The sequence below is a fragment of the Gossypium raimondii genome, chromosome 11 (genome assembly GCF_025698545.1).
Source record: "Gossypium raimondii isolate GPD5lz chromosome 11, ASM2569854v1, whole genome shotgun sequence".
NCBI classification, from domain to species: domain Eukaryota; kingdom Viridiplantae; phylum Streptophyta; class Magnoliopsida; order Malvales; family Malvaceae; genus Gossypium; species Gossypium raimondii.
Window position 1 is genome coordinate 46,524,398 of NC_068575.1, and position 22,842 is coordinate 46,547,239.

A 22,842-nucleotide genomic window follows, 5' to 3' on the forward strand; every position below is an offset into this window, starting at 1 on the left:
GGTATAGGAAACAGTGCTTTAAACAATTCCACTGCAATGCCAGGGAGATAGGATTCATACTTCGTAGCTTCTCAAAAGAACAAAATTTATCATCTTTGATCTACTCCACTGCAACTTCAGGGAGATAAGTCTTATAGCTTCAACTTGTTCTGCTACAATTTTAGGATAAAACTTGACCTTGATCGCTCTCATCGCAACTTCGGAGAGATGAGATCTGCGGTTTTAATCCACTCCACCGCAACTTCAGGGAGATATGATTGATTTCTTCATCTATTTCACTTTGTTGCCGGAGATAGAATTCGGCTTCAATGTACTCCACTTTGTAACCTCGGGGAGGTAAAATCCACCATCTTTGATCTGCTCCACTACTGCTTAGGGAGATAAGATCTGTAATCTTCAATCTATTCCACTATTGCCCAGGGCGATAGAATTACTGGCTTCAATGTACTCCACTGCAACCTCAGGGAGGTAAAATCCACCATCTTTGATCTGCTTTCTTCGATCTACTTCGCCACCAGTATGGGAAGACAAGATCTACTATCTTTGATCTACTTCACGCCAATACATGAAGACAAGATCTGCTTTCTTGGATCTACTTCGCCACCAGTATGGGAAGACAAGATCTGCTATCTTTGATCTACTTCACGCCAATACATGAAGACAATATCTGCTTTCTTGGATCCACTTCGTCACCAGTATGGGAAGACAAGATCTACTATCTTAGATCTACTATCTTTGATCTACTTCACGCCAATACATGAAGACAAGATCTGCTTTCTTGGATCTACTTCGCCACCAGTATGGGAAGACAAGATCTGCTATCTTTGATCTACTTCACGCCAATACATGAAGACAAGATCTGCTTTCTTGGATCTACTTCGCCACCAGTATGGGAAGACAAGATCTGCTTTCTTCAATCTACTCCACCACCAGTATGGGGAGACAATATCTATTGTGTTTGATCTACTTCACGCCGATACATGAAGACAAGATCTGGTTTTTCGATCGCCGCCACCGGTATGGGAAGACAAGATCGGTATCTTTGATCTACTTCACGCCATTACATGAAGACAAGATCTTTTCTTTGATCTACTTCACCACCAGTATGGGAAGACAAGATCTGGTATCTTTGATCTACTTCACGCCAGTACATGAAGATATGATCCGTTTTCTTCGATCTACTTCGCCACCAGTATTATGGGAAGACAAGATCTGTATATTCGATCCACTTCGCTACCAATATAGGAAGACAGGATCTGCCGCTTTTCAACCTGCTCTGCTGTTGCTCAGGGAGACAATGCTTTATGATTTCACCGATCTGTTCTCTGTGGAACATGACCTGTATAATTCACTTTATGAACCTAATTATGCCTAATGATTAGGATGTCATGAACATAATGAATCAAATGCTCCTAACTAGACATGTATGAATGACATTTGAATGAATGCAGAATGTCATTTTCGAGGATGATATTTTAACGTTTGAGTTATTATTACTCCAAGTTTATTAAGGTTTCCTCACTAATGAGCTATAACACATTCTTGCTCAGCTAGCATCTCCGAAAAACACTTAACCAGATTGCCCCCACTGTAAACCTCCAAGTTTGATCCACTGGGATGCAAAATATGTACCATCTTTCTCCTGTTGTAACCCAAGAGTAAAAAGATTCGGCTTTTTCTCAATCCTCTGCTATCACAATTCAAGGATACAGGATGCGAAACTTTTTGGTCTCTTATACCATTCCCAGGGTGTCATACCAAATGCCTATGCACAAATGAAGAATTCTTCTCCAAGAACAACTTCTTCTTATTATTCGGTGATCATTGCTTGCTTGTTCATTGAAGCTTCGTCACCAACACGACATCTTGCCATTTTGTTAGACGAAAATTCAAAGGGGTAGTCTTAATTTAGACTCTTCTTTATCAGATTTCCAACCTAGTGCGTTCTAAACAATAGTCCTGTTTGAGGTTCCTATATTATTCAGAAACTTCTAGAGTAATATGCAAAACTCCCATTGTGAAAGTTTTATTAGTCCATTAATCATTATTCCAATGCAACATGCTTGCAAAAAAGATTATGGATAAGAATAGAGTTGGTTCTGAGCATAGCTTGAAATGAATAAGTGATCAAAGATAATAAAGATAAATGACAAAGAAATGTGTATCTTGGAAATGAATGAAGTGTTCCAAGAATAACAAAAATGGTATAAGGATTAGGTGCCCCAGATATCGTAGCTTGAACTCCTCTGTACAAACTTGCTGAAGACCCTTCTGGGTTTGAAATGTGTTTAGGAGATCTACCATACTCTATCGATGCCCCAAGATGCCGCATACCCTTTCCTGCTGATTCTGGTATAGCAAGACCACTGTATATCCCATTCTGATCAGTATTTGAGCTGCTCTGATTACTTCATGCCCCATTCTGATCAATATTTGAGCCGTCCTTTTCGGGTTTTCAACTCAAATCCCCTTTGGTCTAAGGCGCCCTTTGCGAGTTTTCACCTTAGCCTCTCCATTTTTTTACTCAAGGCTCCCTTTGTAGGGTTTCACCCTAGTTTCTCTTTTTTTTTTGACTCGAAGCGCCCTTTGTAGGCTTTCACATTGGTCCCACCTTTTAGGAAAAGTACTTCCTAACGGAATTCGAGTTTACTGAGCTTGGAAAATCTTTACCATCCATCTTACTCAGGATCAAAATTTTCCTCAGAAAAGGCTTTCTTTATGACATATGGACCCTCTTAATTTGGCATACATCTTCCTCTAAAATCCTTTTGTATAGGAAGGATTTGCTCCCCCTTGTGAAATTTTCTAAGACGAGCCTTTGGATCTTCCTTTTAGGATAAAAAATGCAGAGAAATGACAATTCGACTTCAATGAGCAAAGCTATGATAAACCAAAGTGAAGGACATTGCCCCAATAAAGGAATTTCACTGAGCATATCCGGGTATCATTGAATTCCTGGGGTAACTCATAAGGTCTTGCTTTGTTTCTTCAGTCATACATGTTCCCTCAAGGTCACAGTCTTCATTGTCTCTTCATGAGGTAAAACTGCTTTATCATCCTCGACAAATCAGAAGATAAGCTACAATCTATGACATCTTCAAAGTCAACACATGTCTCGCTAAAAAGGAGATTTCTGAGCTTGTAACAGCGTCACTCAAGTCATTGATATCTAAGGACCCATAGTAAGTACCAAGAAATGTACAAAAGAATGTATGAATGATATGAATGAATAAATAAATGGTTTGGCAGAAAAAATTCATAAGAATGAAAGAATTGCAAAGAATGAAAGAACATTTGCTCAAAGATGATTGCAATAATGTATTTCATTAAAAATAATAATGTTCAGACATGAGCCTATTTCACAAAGGAGTTCTTATTGCTTCTAGGCTAAAAGCAACAAATGTGTTCTGAACATTACTCTAACAGACTCTAAATAATATAGGGGTTTCCTCTGTAGTCCCATTATTTATAACACCTCCCAGGCGAATCTCTAACCAGAGCCCTTTTAATTATGTCTGCACATATGGCGTCGATGTGAAAATCTCATCACTTCTCTATACATCACACAGCCTCCATTATGAATCATGATTGGGTAATGAATTCTCTGCACTTGATGAGTCACCGAACTTGACAACACCCATGTTGATGAGTCTTTCAACTTGCTTCTTGAAGGCAGTGAATTCTCAATGGAGTGTCCCGTAATTCCCGCGTGGTATTCACATTGTGTGTTCGCATCATACCATTTGGGATACGGAGGTTGTAGAGGCTTCACATGAAAAGGGGAAACAACATGTGCATCAAACAAATTTTGATATAGTTCCCTATACAGTACTGGGATTGGTGTAAACTGGAACTTCTCAGTTTTCATGCCGGAACCCTGCCTTGATGAATTTTGTTGGTTACCAACCACCTTCCTTGGCTGACTCACTGTAACTGATTTAGAGTAACCCATACTGTTCACATCATTTTCTCTTCTACTTGAGACTGACCTCTTATTACTCTCTTCTGCATCGATTTTCCCGCTCCTTATAGCATTTTCGACCATTTCATCGTTCATAACTATGTCAGAAAAGCTTTTTGTAGCGCTCCCTAACATATGCATAATGAACGGCGCCTTCAGTGTGTTAATAAATAGCATGGTCATTTCTTTCTCCAAGAGCGGTGGCTGGACTTGGACTGCGACTTCCCTCCATCTTTGTGCATATTGCCTGAAGCTTTCACTCGGCTTCTTCTCCATGTTTTGAAGGGTGATTCTATCAGGAGCCATGTCCGTCATATGACTATACTGTTTCATGAATGTTTGTGCCAAGTCCCTTAATGAACCAATCGTGGTACGGCTCAGCTGATTGTACCACTTAGATGCTGCCCCTGCAAGGCTGTCTTGGAAACAATGTATTAAGAGTGGGTCGTTGTTAACATATCCCGCCATCCGCCTACAGAACATGGTGATGTGAGCTTCTGGGCAGCTTGTCCCATTGTACTTTTCAAATTCAGGCATTTTAAACTTATGAGGGAGTACTAAATCTGGCACTAGACTCAGCTCTTTTGCGTCAATGCCTCGATAACTTTCAGTGACCTCCATCGCCTTGAACTTCTCCTCGAGCCACCTACACCTTTCCTCTAACTGTTTCGGTAACTCCTCATTCATTCTTTCCTTCTCAGCCACTCCATCAAAGTCAGGAATGACAGAGTTAATAGGATTATTTTCGGGATTAAAACCCGGCCCAGTTTGGAGGTTCGAAACACCAGCTCGAAATTGCTGAGGCATGATGGTGACAGTAGATTTGCGCGGGTATTTAGCTTGGGCTCGCATATGTAGAGGGGTGAAACCTGGAGTGTAAAGAATTTCATCATCATTTCCCTTATCGACATTTGCCATGGGACCCTTTCCTTTATCACTTCCCTTAGTTATCAGTTAGGTTAACTTTGCCACTATATCTTCTTGGGATTCTCGCATCTTCTCAGACATCTCTTGTTTCATCTTGTCTAACCGCTCCTGCATTTGTAGCTGAAGCCGGTCTTGCATCTCCTTCTGGTACTGTTCGAGCTTTTCTAATCTCTGATCCATATCTTTTGTCTTTGCTCGAGTGCCGTATCGGTGTTGGGTTGGTTGGTTGGATTCCAGGTTAACTGAGCAATGATTTTAGTTAATTAGGATCTTTGAATAATCTTTGATGCATATGATGTAATGAAATGCGAATGCATGAAATGAATGCATAAAGAGACGTTGATTCTGATTCAATTCCATTTAGAAAACCTTACTAGAGGACAAATTTCTTTACATAAAGCGGATATATATACGGCTTTGCCCTCATACTCGAAACAAAAACATCTTCTCCTTTTTCATCCGGATGTTAAGATAAACCTCGCGAACTTCCAATGGATGTCACTGCTAGCTCCTTCTGCTTGATTCTGGTCGCAATCTGTTGTCTGCCTATCCTCGTAATGCTCATTAGCTTCTTTAAGAAATTTGGAATGTTGAAAGCTCTTAGACAAATCATCTTGAATCCTCGGGCCCCGAAGTAAAGTCACGAATTCTTCCATCGCCCTTCTTGTATTTCTCGGAATATATTTAAGCTGCCGTACTATTTTCCATTTTATCAAGAAACCCGTTTTCTTATGATAGGCTTTCTAAGTTAGTAATCAAACTTGAATCAACATCTCTTTTCTACAATGCAAATGCAATGCAATCATAACCAAAACAAAACAAAACGGGTTAGTATCGGGTATAAAAATTAAATCCAATACAATCAAGAAATAATAAAAACTCCTAGTCAGGTATCTACTAAGGTTTAGAGTAATTCTAGCTAGCGTAAGCTCCTAAGGTTCACTATATGCGGTTCGGCTTCTAGGGCAGGGGTACTTAAACCAGCAGATTCCTCGATCCTCACCCATTATAGGCTCATATGGATCGAGTTCAGTTCAGGGGGACACATTTCCTTATGGCTGCACGGAGATGAAAATCTCACGAAGACATAGGTACAGATGTATCCCGGAAGCGGTCCACTACCCTGTACGGAGGTGAAAACCTCACGAAGGACTAGTTTCTCGCTCCCACTTAAAGGGTGAAATGCAAAATGCAAATGCAAAGTTGCCAAAATACCATGATAAAACATCAATGAGTGCGAAGGGAACTCATGATTTTTTTTAAAAACTTTTGATTTTCGACACAAAGACAAATATGATCAGTTTATGGCTCGACTCTCTAATGTCCCCAGTGGAGTCGCCAAGCTGTCGAAACCGTTTTTTGAAAACAAAAATTTAGTCTCGACTTTTTTTAAAACACAAAAATTGGAGTCGCCATCGATCCTTTATTAAGGTGTGATCGGCCCACCTTAAAAATAATTTTGGGTCTGTGAAATTTGAGAAAATAGGTTCGGGAGTCAGTTACGCACGAGGAAGGATTAGCACCGTCGTAACGCCCAAAATTGGTACCAAATTGATTTTTTTAATGCCTTGGTGTCGAAAATTTGAAAAGATTTTAAATAAAAATTTTAACCGAATGAACTTAAAAAAGACATCCTAATTTCAAAGAAATAAAACATCACACCCAGTGAGTTAGGGCACAATATTTTAAATCTTCAAAATCACGTTTATCTTTTGATTTTAAAAATTCTTATTTCGAGATGACGAAATGTCACGACCAGTAAGTTAGGACCCGACATTTTGAATTCCCGAGAATAAGCTTTTATTTGAAAATTGCAAATTTCTTGTGAAATAAATACTTAGCTTGTTAAATTCATCAAAAAGATGATCACGATCCAGTAAGTTAGGACACGATCTTTTTCGAGAATCATGATTGCCAAATATTAAAATGTTTTTTTTAAAGAAAAAAAAAACAATTTCAATGCTAACAAAACCAAAATATACTTTCTTTAAAAGTATGATAAAACATTCATGCATATATATACAAAAATCACGAAAATGAATCAATAATACAATGTACATGCATTTAAAATAAAAAATAAAATAAACATAATAATGTATAAACATAATATATTAGTAATTATAAAAATGTGGACATATGTATATATAAAAAACAAATTTAAAAAATATTTATAAAGGTATAGAATAATATATATCTATGTATACGTATATATATAAAAATATTTGGATCATAAAATATAGAAAACATATATATATTATAAAAGTATATACGCATACATATGTATATAAGGCTAAGAAAAATAAAATAATAATAAAATCTATGATATGTACATATTATAAAATGTATAAACATATGAATTATAAAACATGAAAATATAAATAATTATAAAATATGAATGTATATAATATATATAAACTATATATAAAAGAACAAAATTGTAATAATAATAAAAATAAAAATACGTACTACATATATATTTAAAACATTTAATATATATATATTATATGCGCACACATACATACATACAATAATAATATAATAATAATTAAAAGTAATAAACAATAAAAATAACATAATAAAAATAAACTAAAAACAAATTAAGGGCTAAATTAAAATATCAAACAGAAGTTGAATGCCGAATTTTGAAAATAAAAACAAGAAATGGAGTAAATTAAAACAGGTGTAATAAATAAAGGACCGAAAAAGTAATTTTCCAACCCACCCTAAAACGCTTCACTCTATTGGATCAATTTGAAACGAAAATAAAAGGTGCAGTCAGATTTAGAATAAATAAATAAGTTAATTTGAAAGGCACCATAAATCATGAGGACTAATGGCGAAAATAGTCCATTTTGAACCCTATTCTCCCATTTTAGAACCCAAAATTCATTCCCTTCTGCCATCTCAAAAATCACACCGCAGCTCTCCCTTCTCTCAGTCATTCAAGCCCCATTCCAACCATCGACGGCGATGCGTGGGCACTCCGACGGCATCCCAACGGTAAGTCCTCTCCCTCTTCTCTTTCGTTTTTATTTTTATTTTTAAGAATCAAAGGAAAAAACCCCAAAATAAAATAAAATAAAACAGTAAAAGAACAGAAAAATTAGAACAAAAACCGATCACCTTTCCAAAATCCTTTTTTCTCTTGATTCTTTACTTGTATTTCTTTAATCTTTCCATACAATATTTTGCTAACCCCCATTTACAGATTTTTCACGGCTTTAAATAGCCGAAATGAAAAAGAAAAATCAACAAAATCAAAAAGAGATCTATTCTGATATAGTTGGTATATTTGCCCGATTTTTGCTCTTCTGTTTTGAGTTTGCTGTTGCAGGTATTGTAGGCGCATGGAGCGGTGCACGCTGGGGAGGGTCGTGGTGCGAGATTCGCGGCGGTGTGCGAGGGTGGTACTGGAGACTGCTGGGGCTTGCGGCGTTGGGGTCAAAGCTGCTAGGGATTTCGGTAGAAAATTTGTTTAGTGGGCTGTTGGGGTTTGGGCCTAGGTTTAGTTTATTGGGTTGTTTTACTATTTGTAAGGCCTGGACCACTTGGGCCGATTACAATTATTATCCAAGAAATCTTCCACTCTCTCAAAAAAATGAAAAGCAAAGTTGGAGCTCTCAAAATAAATGAAAAGCAACGTTAGAGCGATGATTGTAAAATTTAATCGTGAAAAAACTTATGATAAGTTGGAATGATCTTTCATTAAAAAGGTTCTCTTTTTTTAATTTCTTACCCTCTTGGATTAAACTTATTATGTATTGCATTTCCTCCACTACGACTATGATCTTTGTCAATAGTTCAAAGTTGAAAAGCTTTGCACCCTCTCGAGGTATTAGACAATGAGACCCTCTATCTTCATACTTGTTTATTTTGTGCATAGAGTACCTTAACCGTCAAATCTCAAAAGAAGTGGAAGATGGAAATTGGAAACCTATAAAAGACTCGAGAAATGGCCCCTAAATCTCACATTTGTTTTTCATGGATGATGTTATTTTGTTTGTAAAGTTGATTCGAGAACCACGAGGATGATCAAACGTGTTTTTGCAAAATTTATGAAAGAATCCAGTCAAAATATTAACTTTCAAAAGTTGAGAGTCTTGGAAAATATTTGGGTTTTCCTATCTATTCCAAGAGAGTAACGAAGTTCAAATATGAGTTCATTGTTGACAAAGTGAGATCAAAGTTGTGTTCTTGGAAAGCAAACATGCTCTCTCAAGCGGGGCGACTTGTTCTCATTCTGTCAACTATGGCCTCTATTTCGACTCATATCATGCAATGTCATTACCTTCCCTCAAATACCCTAGAAGAGCTTGGTAGAATTTAAAATTATTTGAAAATAAGAAATTTACAACCCAGAACGAGAGCAAGAAATTAGAAAAAATACAAAAAATTAGAAAACCCTAAAAATCCTATGGATCCAATGAACAATAGGGGCAATTCCATTATGATTAAATCAATTAATTGCAGCAAGAGTTGACTTCTGTTCGTCTAAACGAAACTGCATTGGATAGTAAGCTAAAAGCTGCTTCTCATGGAAAACAATTGAGGACAAATGTTGAAGTGGGAGTTGGTTCTGTTCAAGATATAGACATGAGTGATCGACTTTTAAGAGCAAATAAGAAGTCCAAGAGCACAACTAGCCCCATCAAGTATTCACCATCAAAAGATGGCGGATTAGTATTCAAAGCTGATTACGACAACCAGAACCAACAAAACAATCAAGAGGATTATACGAAGTTCACTGTATACAAACTTAAACAAGAACTCACAAAACAAAATTTCGGCGCGGAACTTAAAACTTAAAAATTATTTTCGTGTTTTTAATTTAATGGAATTGTGATGAAGAAAAGAGGAATGGGAAATGAAGAAGACAGTGTGACGACCAGGGAAAAAGAAAACGAAAAATGAGAAAAATAAAAAGAAAAAAAGGTACAAAGAGGATGGCATGTGGCACCGCATGAGTGGCAAGTGCTACCGTGTAAGCAAAAAAATAACCGCGTTAGGCTCAAGTACCAATATAGTTGACGGAAAAAAAGTTCGGATACCAATTTGAGAAAAAAAATTCATCAGTACCAATCTGGAGGAAGTGGACAAGTTTGAGTACTAATTTTATATTTAACCCTATTTTTTAAATATTTTACCATATTCTTATTGTTCACTTGTCAACCCCTTCACCCTACTTGTCGAGTCTAAAAATTTCACTGGCAATATACCAAATAATTTCTGTAAATCTTAATTCACAACATATTTTTGCTTAATATTTACCATAGTGATTAATTTAGAAAAAAAAAAGTGTTTATGTTATGTCCTCGTTCAATTGTTTTTTTCTTGTAATGAAATAAGGCACCTAGATGCCTTAAATCAACTTATCCTTACGCGAGGATTGCCTAATTTGTCTTCTAATAGTAATCTCCTAACATAAAAAATGGGAAAATCAATAATGACAAGCTCAACATCAATACAAGGACAAGATCGAGCTAACCAATCAGCCACCATATTTCCTTCTCTCGACACATGTTGGAATTTGGCTGCCTGGAGATGCCTGCTTACTTCTTTTATCTTCGAAATGAGAGTCACTGAAGGAGTATTATCTGAATTCTCTTTAATCATTTCAATAGCAAACATGCAATCACTTTTTATAACCACATTAGGGTTTGGGGTGATTGGTTAGCTCGATCTTATCCTTGTATTGATGCTGAGCTTTTTATTATTAATTTCCTATTTATCAATAACTGTTGAATGGAAAGATAACGTACATTACATTCTAAAGAAAAGATCTCGAATTTGAAATGATTAATCTTCATTAACCATAAAGCGGACATAGAAAAAACTAGAATTATACTAAAAATAATTTGATATTTAAACTATGAATGCATTTATTTAATAATTGAATCATTATCATTTTAAAAATTTAACCCAATTTTGAGCGTAATAAACGTGCAGTTTCTAGTAGATCTTATTTCTCCCTTTCTAAAAATTTAAAATATAATATAGCAATATGAAGTAACAAAAACATAAATAATAAGTCATGGTGAAATTATAGTTTTAGTTTTTTGACTCATGACCTTTGTGAAGCATTTATTTATAATTTCAGTAAATTACTTTTTACTCCTTTGCTTTTAATTTTTAAAGTTATTTTATGCTTTTGTTTAATTTTTTTTTATAATTTTTATATGTTAAATATAAAGTTAATTTTAAATAAATTAATTCTTTATTTTAAGGTTTTTACTTTTACAGCGTGTTTGGTTCAGTGTAATAGGTAATCCATTACGCCCCGATTACGCGCCTATTACATTACCTACCTATTCTGGCGTTTGGTTCGCTGTAATCGGTATTACGCGCCTATTACAATACCGACCTAATCCCCAAATTCAATGCTTTTCTATTCCCTTCCTAAATCGAGGATTACCCTATTACGTCCGGCTTCCCTTCCCAAGTCTCTGTTTTACCCTCCCTCCCTACCCGAAATCGACCTCCACCCTCTCCTTTTTCTATCCTCATCATTTCCCCTCCCATTCCCACTGCTTCAATTTTTCTCTCGGTCTCGGCGTTTGGTTTTTGAGGTATGAATCAACTTTTCATTTCTTGAAGCATTTTACATGATTCTTTTCATAATAATCGTTGTATAATTGTGTCATTATCTCCACATTTTATAGGAGTTTCTGCCATTTTTTTAATGAGTTGGGTTTTTTCCCAGAATTTTCCCTTTGCTTGTTTCTGCTAGTTCTATTTCTTCGTTTTTCTTTTTGGTGCTAAATACTCGCTTGAATATGTTATTCTCTTTTTCTTTATTGGTTCCAGAACTACTAGAACCTTCATATATAGTCTTTGACTGTAACCTCAGCTGAATGATTAACCCAACACTTTAGCAGGTAATATTAGTAGTAATGGAAGGTAAGGTGTATTTCTCCGTCAAAGTAGTGGGAATATTTATAAAAGTGATGCATATTGATGGTGTGAATGTAAATGTAGTTCAGAATATGATAAATAAGAGATGTCTGTGGCACTTACCTCTGTCATGTTGGAAAGGGAGGTTATTTTTGCTTCAGCAGCATCCAGTTTAACAGTTAACTCCCTCTTTTCATGTTGAAGCTCTTTATTCTTTCTCCTAAGCTCCACAACTTCAATTTCTAACTCCTTTAAAGCTTTCAATTTCTTATCAATCTCAGCATCACTTTTGATGGCTTCTTACTCTTTTGCTTGAAAACCAGAAACTTGTTGCTTGAGAAACAATAACTGAGTTTTTGTTTGGTTAGCATCAAGTTGAATTTGCCTTTGTAGCTCCTTGATTTTGTTCCTAGCCACCTCCAGCTCCTTCTTTATAGAAGCTCCATGTGCAATCTCTTCTTGAAGCTTCTTCCTCTCGGTTTGCAAAGAGTTTATGGTAATATTCAGCATGTCAATTTCAACTGTCTTGATCTTAAGCTGCTTTTGTAATTCAGCAATATCTGATTCCTGCTCTTTTAAACCATAGTACTCAAGCAATTCGCCCTCGAGCTTCACTTCCCTCTCCTCCAGTTCCTTTACTAAATTGCGCAACCTTTCCAGTTCACTTGCATTGTTTGCCATCTCAGTTTCATATATTTTTTCTTTCTCTGCCCTGTCAAATTTGTCAGTTGGTAACGGATATTCGATTTCCCCAAAAAGAAGGTCTTCAAATTCAGGTAGAAAATCTTCATCACCAATATCTGGTCGACTATCATTAGCTCGATCAAATATGCTGTTAATCAATTTAACCTCTTCTTCCTCTTCTTCTTCCTCACCCTGTAATATATTATCATAGCTCAATCATTGGTAGAAAATAATTACTACAAAACCAGATAATATTTTCTTAGACGGTAAGTTAATAAGAGCAAATCGTATCAGAAGTTCACAATAGGACATTTAAATTTTGATTAAGGAATTAGAGATATACTTACATCCTTTTCTTTCAGGCTATCATTAGGATATCTAAACTGCTTCTTATTGTCCTTATTTAGATGTTGCTCAAAGCCTGCTTTGCCATTTTCTGAATTTCAGTGTTGTCAGAGAAGAAGTTAACATAACAAAATGATCGTGCTTTGGTTGTTTTGTACTAGTTCCCTAACAGTAGTTTGTTTTTCTAAAGCTTGTGTAAACCAATCCTGGAGATTGTTTAGTTTATTCTTATTATCCTGTTCTCTTAATATCAGGATAGTATCCTTCTTTATATCAACTAAAGCTTGACCATCTCTATATATACCATCTAATCTTCCTTTTATGTTTTCTATATTGAACTTCAACTACTTCTATAATTTTCTTAGATGGGAATTTATCAGCTTTCCCTTTTCTCATTACAGGTTTTTTGTTCCAACACTTCTTCATCGCAGTCGTCCCCGATTTGCTCATTACAGGTTAGTTTTCCATTGGTATTCATGGTTTTGTTTGTATGTTTTCCCCAATTGTATGTTTGTATTGATGTAGCAGCTTTTGTTGTTTCCTTTGTATGGTTTTGTTTGTATGTTTGTATTGCTCATTACAGCTTTTGTCTGTATGGTTATGGTTATTGCTGCAAGAAAAATGATAGAATTGACACTAATTTCCATCTTCATGTTTATGGTCCCTTAAGAAAACTTCAAGTCCCCCATTAATTGAAACCTTAATAATTACACCCCAAATCATCATCATCACGGACCACTGAAAATGTGCAGGCACTGCCTCTGGTGAAGTGGGGTTCCAACTTATTTAAGGCCTTGGCCTTGCATTTGCACTCTCTTCCATAATCAATATGGACAAATATTTCGAAATTTTCAGTGTTGGAAACATACACACACATGTATAACCTTTTGTTTTGTTTTTCAAGAAGTTAATAAAGATAATAGGACAAGGTTTGTATTGAGTCCAAAATCTTGTGCTTTTGATTATTTCAGGTGTTTTTAATCACCCTTGGTATGTTAAATTATGTTTTGACTTCCCTAAATAGGTAACATAATGTGTTCTCTTGATGATGTTGAAATGAGTTTTTTAGTGGTACTGTTACATAATTTGGACGGTTTCAACAAGTTTTAAGTTGAATGGAATTAGTGTTACTCAAATTCTAAGCTCCATTGCCTTTTCTTTTCTGCCAAAATTCCATTCGTGGTTTTACTTCCAACTAGATGAACACCCACAAATTTTAACTCAATTCCTTCAATACACTTTTCATGCTTTGAAATTTAAAATTTAGTTCCTATAATTTAATTTTGAGATAATAAGTTCTTATACTTTTTGAGATAATAACTTCAAGCCTAGCCTGCACATTTTCATTTCTTTCTAAAAGTATCCTTATCTCGGGTTAAAATTATGGTTAAAATTATGAAAACATATTTCTATTTATTTATTTGATATTTTTCTTTTCTGGGTTATTAAAAAATATTAAAAGTGTTTTTTAAAGAAAGTAGTATGTATTCAAATCTAAAGTTGAAAACTTTTGAAATTAAAATAGGTTATATGTTTTTACTAATAGGTAATAAGTTTTTTTAAAGAAAGTAGTTTGTATTCAAATTATTGGTGTACCAATGCACCAACTTGTTACTAATATATAATTTATTAGTGAAAGCATACATAAAATCAATGTGATACAAATTTGATATATAATTTATTAGTGAAAGAGTACATATAAAGAGTACAAACAAATTTGATACTAATATATAATTATGTTCAACCTTTAATTGATATTATTCAAATAATAATAATTATGTTCAACCTTTAATTATGGTCAATCTTAATTAAACTAATCATCAATAAAAAACTAATCAACGATCAAACTTTGAACATGCTTTATTAAATCTTCAATTTCATTATACGAAATTATATTTAAATTTAAATTTAAATTTAAATGTTCAAACTAATCAATGTTCAAACATTGAACATGCTTTAATTAACTAATCAATCTATTTATACGAAATGAAATGTTATAAAAGTTTTAAAACTTCAATTTCATCGATAAACCAAATCGTCATTCTTCATTTTATTTGTTTTAAAATTAGGTCACCTTAATTAAACTAATCATCAATAAATAAACTAATCAATGTTCAAACTTTGAACATGCTTTATAATTTTAAATTATAATGAGCTTAGTTATAATCTAACAAATACCAACAATTAATTTTAGGTCAATTATACATATACCTTTAAATTTTAATATATTTATTTTTATTTGATAATGTGTAATTGCAACTTCAATTTTTTGATAGTGTTTTCTAATTTTAATATGTTGCAGTAATGGCTTGTCTGCCTTTAATTGCACAAAGTGTGAGGCGAAAAGAATTGGTATTCTTTGTGACAATATGGTTGGAAATCAGAGAATTGCGATTTGGTTCTTATTTAGAATGGGTGCCAACCTTAGCCTACATAGACCAAGGATTAGGTCCTATACCTTAGATTTTTATGCAAAACGGGATTATGTGAAAAGACTTGTATATGCTAGTGACGAGACCTGTATTGAACAAGTTAGGATCAATAGAAGCGCCTTTTTAAACTATGTGAGATGTTAGAATCGATAGGGGGATTGAAGTCGTCAAGGTTCATGCTTGTTGATGAGCAAGTAGCAATGTTTTTACATATCATCTCCCATCACCTGAAAAATCGAGTTATCAAGCATCACTTTAAAAGGTCCGAGGAAACTGTTAGCAGAGCATTTCATAGTGTTTTAAATGCTGTCATACGCTTACAAGATGTGTTATTTAAAAAGCCGGAGCCAATTACGTAGATTCTTCCGACACAAGGTGGAAATGGTTTAAGGTATTGGTGAGTTTTATATATAGCTTGTACAACATTTAGTTGATTTAGATTTAAAATAGTATTCTAACTCAAGGTTTTATATCATGTGATATAGAATTGCTTAGGTGCTCTTGATGGAACCCACATCAAGATTAGGGTTCCAACAGTTGATAAACCTAGATATCGAGCGAAAAGGTGACATAGCAACAAATATGCTAGGTGTTTGTACACGAGATGCAATTTGTTTATGTTCTTCTGGTTGGGAAGGTTCGATTCGATGGACGGGTTCTTCGAGATGCCATTAGTAGAAGACATGGACTAAAAAGTTCCTTATGGTGAAGTGGATAGTTAGAGGACTTTGATATTGTTCATTAAGATCAAACTTTTTGTGCTGAATTAATCATTTTAAAAAAAATTATTTTATAGGTTGTTATTATCTAGTTGATGCTGGATACACAAATTGTGAGGGATTTCTTGCACCTTTTAGAGGACAATGATATCACTTGAACGAGTGGCGTCAGTGTTATCAGCCAAGTTCTTCGCAAGAGTTTTTTAATATGAAACATGACTCAGCACGTAATGTTATTGAAAGGTGCTTTGGGTTATTAAAACTTAGATGGGGAATACTTAGGAGTCCATCGTTCTATCCTGTAAGGGTGCACAATAGAATTATTATTGCATGTTGTTTGCTCCATAATTTTATTCGAACCCATATGAGTATTGATCCCATTGAAGCGGAGGTGGGAGAAGGATTACCTAGTAATGTGGTGGATGACGATGAACCGAATATCACAAATATTCATCCATCGGATGCTTGAGCTACTTGGAGGATGCAACTAGCCAACCAAATGTTCGATGAATGGCAAGCATCTAGAAATTAGTTAGGTTTAGGGACAAATTGAGTTTGACTTAATTTGTTGATGTTATTTTATGTATCTAGTTTATGAAACTTTGGTGGTGTTTGAATAAAATTATGTATTGTACTAAACTTGTTGAATTATAATTTAATTTCTTTTCATTCAGCATGTGTTATAATTTTAAATTTAGTATTGAGCTTTTGATTCATGATATTGAACTAACGATATAATTTTATAAACTGTTCACCTTTTGATTCATGATATTAAAAATAGTAAATAATGTTAATTTGTTTTTTTTTCTTAAGATAATTATGTCAGGTGTTCCACAATCATATGCTTCTTCTCAAGCTTCTCGAGGAACCAAAATAAAATGGGTTCCAGAAGAAGATGCAGCCTTGGTTTCTTGCATGGTGGACTTGCACAATGTTAGAACATTCAATGCTGATACCGGGTTCAAAGCCGGTTATTTGAACGAGTTGGAAAAAATGCTAGAAAAGGCTTTACCAAATGCAATGTTGAAGGCGAAACCAAATATTGAATCGAGGATTAGGTTACTAAAAAGGGAATGGTCAATCGTCTATGACATGCTTAATGACCAAAAAAATAGCGGTTTTGGTTGGGACGAGCATAGGCAGCTCGTTGTTGCTGAAGATGCAGTTTGGGACTCCTATTTAAAGGTAAAATGTATTTCAAGTCTTTATTTGTTTTTTTTTTTACCAAACTTATAACTAATATGATTTCCTCATTTTTTTTAGAGTCACAAAGAAGCCGCTCAATTTAGACATCGTACTTTCCCTTACTACGACCAGCTAACTGCCATATACGCAAGAGATCAAGCGACTGGGAAAGATGCTCAATCAGCTGCTGATGTTCTTCAAGAAATAAATACTGAGGATGTATCTACTACAGATATGAATGAAGAGAGAAACACATTCTATGACTGCGAAGCTGACGTCTCTTTGGACGACATGGATGTTTCTGGTACGAAGCCGCAATGAGATAGAGACCAAGGGGGTTCCTCATCTTCAAACAAGAGAAAGAAGAAATCTGATGCTCGTGATAATATGTATTCTTCATTTGATGAGGCTGCCACTTTATTGGCCGAAAACATCAAGGCCGTTGGCGATCAAATCAGTAGGAGTATTACCTCCGAGGTGGTAGTTCAGCAGAAGTTAGAAGAATATCAAAAGATGGAAGAGAAAGCTTCAAATTTATATTCAACCTTATGGGAAATTGAAAGTTTAACCGACGATCAGCGGTATGAAGCTTTGAGTAAAATTCCAGATCATCCAACTCAAATGATCGTTTTCTTTAGTTTACCTTCTGTTGCGCAATTGGAATGGGTCAGAAGATTTCTTTCTCACCATTAAAAATCAATGTTCAAACTTTTTGGTGTTGTAAAACTATATAACATATGGATTATGATGTAGAATTTCATTTTCATCTAACATTTTCTTAATATAAGTTAATTATGTTTTTGCAGAATATAATTCTCAAGTTATATTTTGATTTTAGTAAATTCATATAAGAACATTTTATTATTAAGAAATTTATGAAATTATATATCATTATTAAATTATATTTAATATTAATTATTTTAAATTGTATAAATTCATATAAGAAAATTTATTATCAAGAATTTTATGAAATTATATATTATTATTAAATTATATGTAATAATAATTATTTTAAATTATACAAATTCATATAAGATAATTTATTAGTTATAATTATTTTAAATTTTATTAAATCATATATTTTAATTAAAATATATTTAATATTAATTATTTCAAATTATCTTTTATAGTATCATATATTATGATTTGAGTAAATTCATATAAGAATATTAATTATTAAAATTTTATTAAATTATATATTTTAATTATAATATATTTAATAATAATTATGTTAATTTATATTTTATAGTATCATATATTATGATTTGAGTAAATTCATATAAGAATATTAATTATTAAGAATTTTATTAAATTTTATATTTTAATTATAATATATTTAATAATAATTATGTTTAAATATGATTAAATTATTTATTATTGATATTAATAATCTTATTAAAATTTAAATAACAATAACAATAATCATTTACCAAAACAAATTTATGCTAAGGGTATTCTAGTCATTTTAGTTTTTTTCCATTATGCTATTACACCTCTATTCCATTCAACCAAACTCAAGAATACTATTACGCCTCTATTTCATTACATTCAACCAAACAATTGATTTGCTATTACACCTCTATTCCATTACGCCTCTATTCCAATACAGCGAACCAAACGTGCTCTAGGATTTAATTATTACTATTTAGACTTATTAATGTAAATAAATTTTTAATAGATTTAACTCATCCTCCATTGGGTACAATCATCAGAATACTTCTCTGTGTTCCATTGTAACACAATTACTAAATTAAAATTTGAATCGTATACTTGCGGATATCCTTGATTTGATTTTTTATATTTTTGGTGTAATAATTTTACTATAAACGATAACATGTGATTAAATGCTAAAGTTACATATTTTATGTAATTAATTTGGTTAATTCATGAGAACGCACCACTAATTTTGCCATATTTATTGAATTTTGTGCAGGAATGCAATTTGGGGCTAAATAGAAGAAAAATGAAACAATTGGGCTAGATTGAAGAAAGAAGCAAAGAAGGAGGGCCAAAGCAAAATTTTTCCAAGAATAATTAGCTTAAATTGTTGACTTAGTGGGAGATTATTTTGGGATATTTTTTATATTATGGAATATTTTCCTTGATTTTCTATATTAGTTGGCTCTTAATTTAGCAAGACCACTAGTATAAATAGAGGCTACATTTGTTCATTTTAATCATAAATTGAAATATCAAGCATTCATCTTTCAATACATTCTCTCTTTTCTCACAAATTTATTTGTTGTCTTTAGTTTCCTTTACTTTCAATTCCTAATTTTCCAGCTTGTTACCACTTAAACCATTTTCAATTTCCTTTTCAAACTTTCTTCCCATCTCCAGTAGCTAATTCACTTTATTACTTTATTTCACCACCAAAATTTCAGCCCCCCAAATTAAATCACGCTTCCCATTCCTTTCATCCATTTTACCTTATTTAATTATTCCAATACCAACATGCCTCAAACCTTAGCCAACTAAACTCATTTTCAGCTTTAGGCCGGAATTAGCCTCGTAAAAACCCGTGAGTTACGAACCCGAGCGATTTAACTCCTAAATTCCAGTACTTATTATTTCTCCAGATTAGGAGTATGATTTTGTCAACTCACAAAGTCAGATCAACATTAAGTCAAAAAGACGTCATTTGATTTAGTGTGGTTAGACGTACAGTTGGAATTCCGAAAGGAACGTTTCTAATCGGTTTTCTGTGAACACATTGGCGTGCCAAGTGGAGATAGCTGTTTGGTTCCGTCAAAGGAAGTAGTAACCGGATTTAAATGTCCCACGCGGTTGAGGACATTGGTTCGAGCAAGGCTCTTCTAGAACGTAAAGTTGCCGGAGTTCTAAATCATGAACGTTTCGTGGTTGTTCGATCGGTAAGGGTTACTTATTAGACGTTCCATAACTAATTTACACAAGGAAGAGTTGGTGTCCGAGGCGTCTTTGGTAGCTATAACTAGCTTATTGGATAGGAGGAGTTTATCTAATTTCGAGGATCGGTTCAAAGACGAGGAAAAATCCGTGCCTAAGGCTGAGCTTATTCTAATTAATTTTTCTTCAAACTTATTTAACTGCATTTTATTATTTCATTTTCAACTTTTACTTTTTACACGTTTTATTTATTTATTTCAGGTTCCAGGTTTTCGATTTTATTCTCCCCCCTAATATCTTGGGCACGACAACTGCCCCGACATAAATTTGGTTAAGAGAGCAAAAATTTGAAGTAAACCCAGTCTTTGAGGGATCGACCCTACTCCCTATACTGTTCAAATTGCAAACTAGGCGTAAGTTTATATTGGTGGACTCGACACCCATCAGTTTTGGTGTCGTTGCCGGGGATTGGCAACACTTACAAATTGTTTAGATTATCTTTATGACCAGATCTTCATCCGGAGATCTCGAATACGACCCAGAGATCGAAAAATTAGCACGAGCACGACGTAAAGAGCGGAAGTTCTTAAACGTGTAGAAGCAATTCAACGTGGAAAACAAGTCGAAGTGGTTGAACCTGAGACCAAACCACTTTGTGAAACAAAAGAGGCAGCAGACAAACTCGGTGAACAAGAAAGGATGGCGAACCGAACCATTCGTCAACTAGCCGCTGCTCCCAACGAGCAAACACCATTATGCATCAACTATCCAGTTGGAGAAACCCCGTTCGAGTTGAAGTCAGGCCTGATTCACCTTTTGCACACTTTTCGAGGCTTGAAGAATGAGAATCCACATACCCACTTGAGAGAATTCCACATGGTCTGCTCAAGCATGAAACCACGAGGAGTAAAGAAGATGAAATTAAACTTGGCCTTTCCTTTTCTTTAGTTGATCTGAAGAGAATGGTTATTTTACTTACCCCCTGGTTCTATTACAACATGGGATGACTTATCTCGTGTTTTTCTTGACAGATTTTTCCCAGCATCGCGAGCAGCTGAACTTAGGAGAGACATAGTGGGAATTTGAAAAATGGAGAATGAATCGCTCTACGACTATTGGGTGAGATACAAAAAACTGTGTGCAAGTTGTCCTCAACACGGTTTGACCGAGCAATCACTTCTTCAGTATTTCTACGAGGGTTTGCTCTATATGGAAATGAAAATGATTGACGCTGCTAGTGGAAGGGCGCTTGTCAATATGACTCCTCAAAGGGCAAGAGAACTGATATCCACCATGGCAGCAAATTCTCAACGATGTCGACCAAATTCGAACCCACAAGACGGGTTAATGGGGTAAACGTTTCATCCTTAGAAGATAAATTTGATAAGCTCACTAATATTGTTCAAACTATGCTTACAGAAAAGAAGAATCTGACCCAGCTGTGTGGAATTTGTACTACATCTGAACATCCGACGGATTTGTGCCCAATCCTTAACGAAAATTCAACGGCACATGTTGACGATGTCGGAGGTTTTCTGAGACCTCCGCAAAGACGCTATAATCCTTTCTCCAACACCTACAATCCCGAATGGAAGGATCATCCCAACTTGAATTACAGAGCTAATCCCCGATATAATCCGTCATACCAATCGAGACCTTTACAACCACCGCCACTGCCACCCAAGCCAAGCACATCTCTAGAAGTTATTGTGGAAAGACTTACAGTCGATGCTGTAAAATATCAACAGAGGATAGATGCATCAATACAGGAGTTAACTAATCAAGTTAGGAAACTCTCAATGGCAGTTAATCGTTTAAAGTCTCAAGGTAAATTACCTTCCCAGATAGAGCCGAATCCTAGGCAGAATGTAAGTGCAATAACTCTTCGTAGCAGAAAAGTTTTGGAAATAGTTCCAGACAAAAGTCATGGGCAAGACAACAAACGGGAAAAGCAGATCTCTGATCCAAAAGTCAAAATAGAATCAGAAATCCAGAAACCCTTGGATGCTGAAATGATATACCCGATCTCTGATAGTGATTGGGTTAGCCCAGTTCATGTCGTGCCCAAGAAAACTGGTGTGACAGTGGTGAAAAATTTGTCAGGAGAGCTAGTTCCTACCCGAGTCCAGAATGGATGGAGGGTTTGCATCGATTACAGGAAGTTGAACGCAGCTACCCGGAAATACCATTTTTTCACTTCTCTCCATCAATCAAATGCTCGAGCGATTATCTGGTAAGACTCATTATTGTTGTCTCGATGGATATTCAGGATTTTTCCAAATTCCGGTGGGGCCTGAGGATCAAGACAAAACAACTTTCACGTGCCCTTTCGGAACGTTTGCGTATAGACGAATGCCGTCTAGACTCTATAATGCTCCAACCACTTTCCAGAGATGCATGTCGAGCAAATTCTCCGATTATGTCAAGAAAATCATTGAAGTCTTCATGAATGACTTCACGATGTACGGATCTTATAGACGATTCATAAAAGACTTCTTGAAGATCATGCAACCGCTTTGCAATCTATTACAAAAGGATAAAGAATTTGAATAACACAGGTCGTCGAGCTAAACGACGTTAAACAAAGCGCTATTGGGAGGCAACCCAAATTTTTTTTCCTTTATGCAAATAAAATTTTTGGTAAAATGGAAAATGAAAATGCATGTCGAGGATTAGTTCTGTCTAAGGAAAGACTTGGTACTTAAGTATGTCCATTGTGACTCACCTCTCTTTCCTAGGAACTTACTTGGCGCATTTATCACTACTATTTTACCAAATCTCGTAATCTTAGTTTTTAATAATTTATTTCTTGAGTTTATAGCTTAGCTAA

The 22,842-nt window shown here is 34.7% G+C and overlaps 3 protein-coding genes across 3 annotated transcripts; 2 read left to right on the forward strand and 1 right to left on the reverse strand.

The window, feature by feature from the left end:
- The first annotated feature begins 7,711 nt into the window (after positions 1-7,711).
- On the forward strand, positions 7,712-8,616 carry LOC105803574 (uncharacterized). The gene is made up of 2 exons (XM_052623097.1): positions 7,712-7,888; positions 8,223-8,616. The coding sequence occupies exons 1-2, from the start codon at positions 7,722-7,724 to the stop codon at positions 8,365-8,367; spliced, it is 312 nt and encodes a 103-aa protein (XP_052479057.1). The 5' UTR covers positions 7,712-7,721; the 3' UTR covers positions 8,368-8,616.
- Positions 8,617-11,130: 2,514 nt separating this feature from the next.
- On the forward strand, positions 11,131-17,929 carry LOC128034606 (uncharacterized protein At2g29880-like). Its single transcript, XM_052623288.1, has 4 exons — positions 11,131-11,454; positions 13,210-13,263; positions 16,773-17,144; positions 17,223-17,929. The coding sequence occupies exons 1-4, from the start codon at positions 11,266-11,268 to the stop codon at positions 17,463-17,465; spliced, it is 858 nt and encodes a 285-aa protein (XP_052479248.1). The 5' UTR covers positions 11,131-11,265; the 3' UTR covers positions 17,466-17,929.
- Positions 11,887-12,937, reverse strand: LOC105803573 (protein CHUP1, chloroplastic-like). The gene is made up of 2 exons (XM_052623289.1): positions 12,811-12,937; positions 11,887-12,655 (listed from the first exon to the last, which is right to left on the reverse strand). Exon 2 carries the CDS (start codon positions 12,458-12,460, stop codon positions 12,080-12,082), a length of 381 nt encoding a protein of 126 aa, XP_052479249.1. The 5' UTR covers positions 12,461-12,655; positions 12,811-12,937; the 3' UTR covers positions 11,887-12,079.
- Positions 17,930-22,842: the final 4,913 nt, after the last annotated feature.